Below are 2,823 nucleotides of genomic sequence, written 5' to 3' on the forward strand. Positions count from 1 at the left end.
GTCGCTTTTCCCGTACACGTGCTTCGGGTTAATCGCCTAGTAGAAGAAAGCGTACGCCCAATTGACTTCCAGCGTTGCGCGAATTTGGTGGGGATAGAGAGGGCGCGGCAGATTAATCAGCCGGTAAACCTGTTGATGCTTGATGCAATTTGGTCGGCCCTGAACAAAAGGGGGCACTATGAGCTATGTACTGTTATTGTTAGTATCGTTGGTCACTGTGATACTGCTTACTTGTGCTGTTGAAAATTGTCTCCATTTGAGCTTTGATTGGCTGAAATTGTGCAGGATTTCTAAAAGCCCATATTGCTTGCTACCTTGCTGTTTATAGCATGTTCAGCTTCTAGAGGTTGTGTGGTTTCAGTTTCCAAGTAAATGTGGCAACCATGCAATGGCCTTGCGTGCAAATACTTCCATGTTTTCCATGAAAATTTGCCAACCCTTAAAAAGAATGGTGATGGTATACAGTGTGTTTAGAAGAGTTCACTAGTTAGGCACCAAATATCTCCATTTTGTCTGCTAGTTGGGCGGCAAATCAGCATCTAGTGCCTAAACGCCAATTAGGTGGTCCTAGGAGGGATAAATTGGCTAGCAGGATGGGTGTCACCTAGTATCTGGGGGCCCTCTAGGTGCACTAGGCGGCTGATTTTTAGAACACTACCTTTCTCAAGCATTACTTTTCGTGTACCACTTCTTTGCACGTACTTATTGCCAGTAAATCCATCGCCCATGTAATTGACAATGCCTAAGCAAAAAAATGATAGAAATGGAAATTTTATGTCGTAGATGGTCCATGTGCCATTGGATTTAGTGGTGCTGTTGTTTCTCTCAAGATAGTTAGGAAGTTGTAGAGCATTCCCTCTGCAGTATGTAAAACTGTTGATCCTTCTTTTAAATGGATGGCTCGTAGGTGTAATGCATATTCTTGAACTATGTCTTTTTTTGGTAAATATTTATCTCTTTAGTTTGTTCCATCGATGCTGTCATATGTTGTTAGGCTTGTTGATCGACTCTATCTCACTTCTATCTCGATTTGCAGTTATCTTTGTTCTATTGTGCCAATGGCGTACCAAGGGCCTTGAGAACATGTTTCAGCATGAAGAATTAGTTGGTAGCAGTTGGATTGGAGCATATTCTGCTCTGTGCTTTTCATGTGGCTACTTTGCTTATGACCAATTGGATATGCTCCGCTACCGGCTGTACAGTGGATGGATTCCTGGGATTCTGATGCATCACCTTATTCTGCTTATTTGCTTTACGCTAGCTCTGTATCGGAATGTGACAATCAACTACCTAATTCTCACTCTTCTATGCGAGGTACATACACATATCTTTTCTCATATTTTCTGGCATTTAATTTTGCTGACAAATTTGGTTTACTTGGTCACTTCAAATAGTTTTTTGTCTTATCATTTGCCATGGGGTTACTATTTACCCAGTTGTTGAGGAATAGGTGTGTACTCCTTAAGAGAGAAATCCTTTCCTTTGCACTTATAAATTGCATTGCACCTAAATTGTGACCAACAGACCATCTTTGTGGCATGTGATGTAAATCAGTACACTAGCATTGCCTTTCCAACTCAGGATTGCGAGCTGCTGTCACAAGCATGACCATAGTTGGTAGATGACCACATTAATAAGTTGTAGCCCAAAATTTATTGCAGTAGACCTTTTGCCAATGATAATACAAAGAGAACGTAGAGAAGACCTTTCACTTTATCAGTACAATTTGGAACAAATGACATGGTAGGCCCATTCAGTATGACCTTGAAGGCTAACTGTTTTGATTGCCCAGCTGGGATTTAAACCACTCGATAGTGGCCATTGCAGTTCCTTCTTCGTGTTCACTAACATTGCTAGAATACAATATTTTGAGTTCTTGCACGGGTTGGCGCATCATGTTGCTAGAATTGAATATTACTGAGGCAATCATGTCTTGTTTTAAGAACACAGTATCAAAATAATTAGTTCAGTTCAGTCTCCACCGTAATTAGTGGGTAGGTGTACATTTGGAGTATACACTTTTCTTTCACTTGTGAGTATTTGTATGGTCTGCGTATATTTTACCAAGGAAATACTAATCAGCAAAAATAGGAGTACATTCTACCCTAGAAACACTAAATGTGAGCTGAAAAATCGCAAGTAGATATATTTCCTGAATACTAAAAGCCGGAAAAAAATAGCGAGTACATTGTACCATGGGAATACTAAAATGTCAGCTAAAAAAGTAGGTCTCGCCGGGATTCGAACCCAGGTCGCCAGATTCAAAGTCTGGAGTGCTAACCACTACACTACGAAACCATTTGTTGAGTGTGGTACACTGATGGTTATATTTCTGTCATCTGGCTTACAGCCAAAAGATTTTCCTTTACTTGATGGTTCCTGTTAAATTTCTTTCCCTTTTTTGGATTTACTTCCATTTGCCACTTGGCAGCTACATGTAGCAAGTAATATCCGACAATTTTTTTTTTCAATTCATTTTAGCCAAAGGCTCAATTGCATGGGTATGATAATTTTGTCTCATTGAGATGCTATTAGGATTTACTAGGTGTTTAGTGTCTGTTTGGTGTTCTTTCTCTTGTTCTTTGTTATGCTTCAAGGATATATTATGCACTTAAGAACACACAACATATGAGAGGAGATGCATTGGGACAAAAATTGGATAACAAAATGTATAAAGCTTCAACATGATTAGCCAGTGGTGGATTTTCCACAACTTGTTCTATAGCACTTAAAAAATAAGCACATGCCAAAAGTATTGTTACTATTAGCACCATCTTCGTCGTGGTCAGGTCTCCCTTCTTACATGTCTCCGATATGGCGATA

General features: G+C 39.7%; 1 protein-coding gene and 1 non-coding gene across 2 annotated transcripts in view; one reads left to right on the forward strand and one right to left on the reverse strand.

Annotated features, from left to right (window-relative positions):
- Positions 1-2,823, forward strand: part of LOC119269735 (TLC domain-containing protein 2-like) — a 15,029-nt gene that overhangs the window by 483 nt on the left and 11,723 nt on the right. The window contains exon 2 of the mRNA XM_037551641.1: positions 1,014-1,314. Coding sequence (XP_037407538.1) covers positions 1,014-1,314 — 301 coding nt within the window. The remainder of the gene's footprint in view (positions 1-1,013; positions 1,315-2,823) is intronic.
- On the reverse strand, positions 2,227-2,298 carry TRNAQ-UUG. The gene has a single exon. It is a non-coding gene; the product is annotated as a tRNA-Gln (tRNA).

Source organism: Triticum dicoccoides, chromosome 3A (genome assembly GCF_002162155.2).
Source record: "Triticum dicoccoides isolate Atlit2015 ecotype Zavitan chromosome 3A, WEW_v2.0, whole genome shotgun sequence".
NCBI lineage: Eukaryota > Viridiplantae > Streptophyta > Magnoliopsida > Poales > Poaceae > Triticum > Triticum dicoccoides.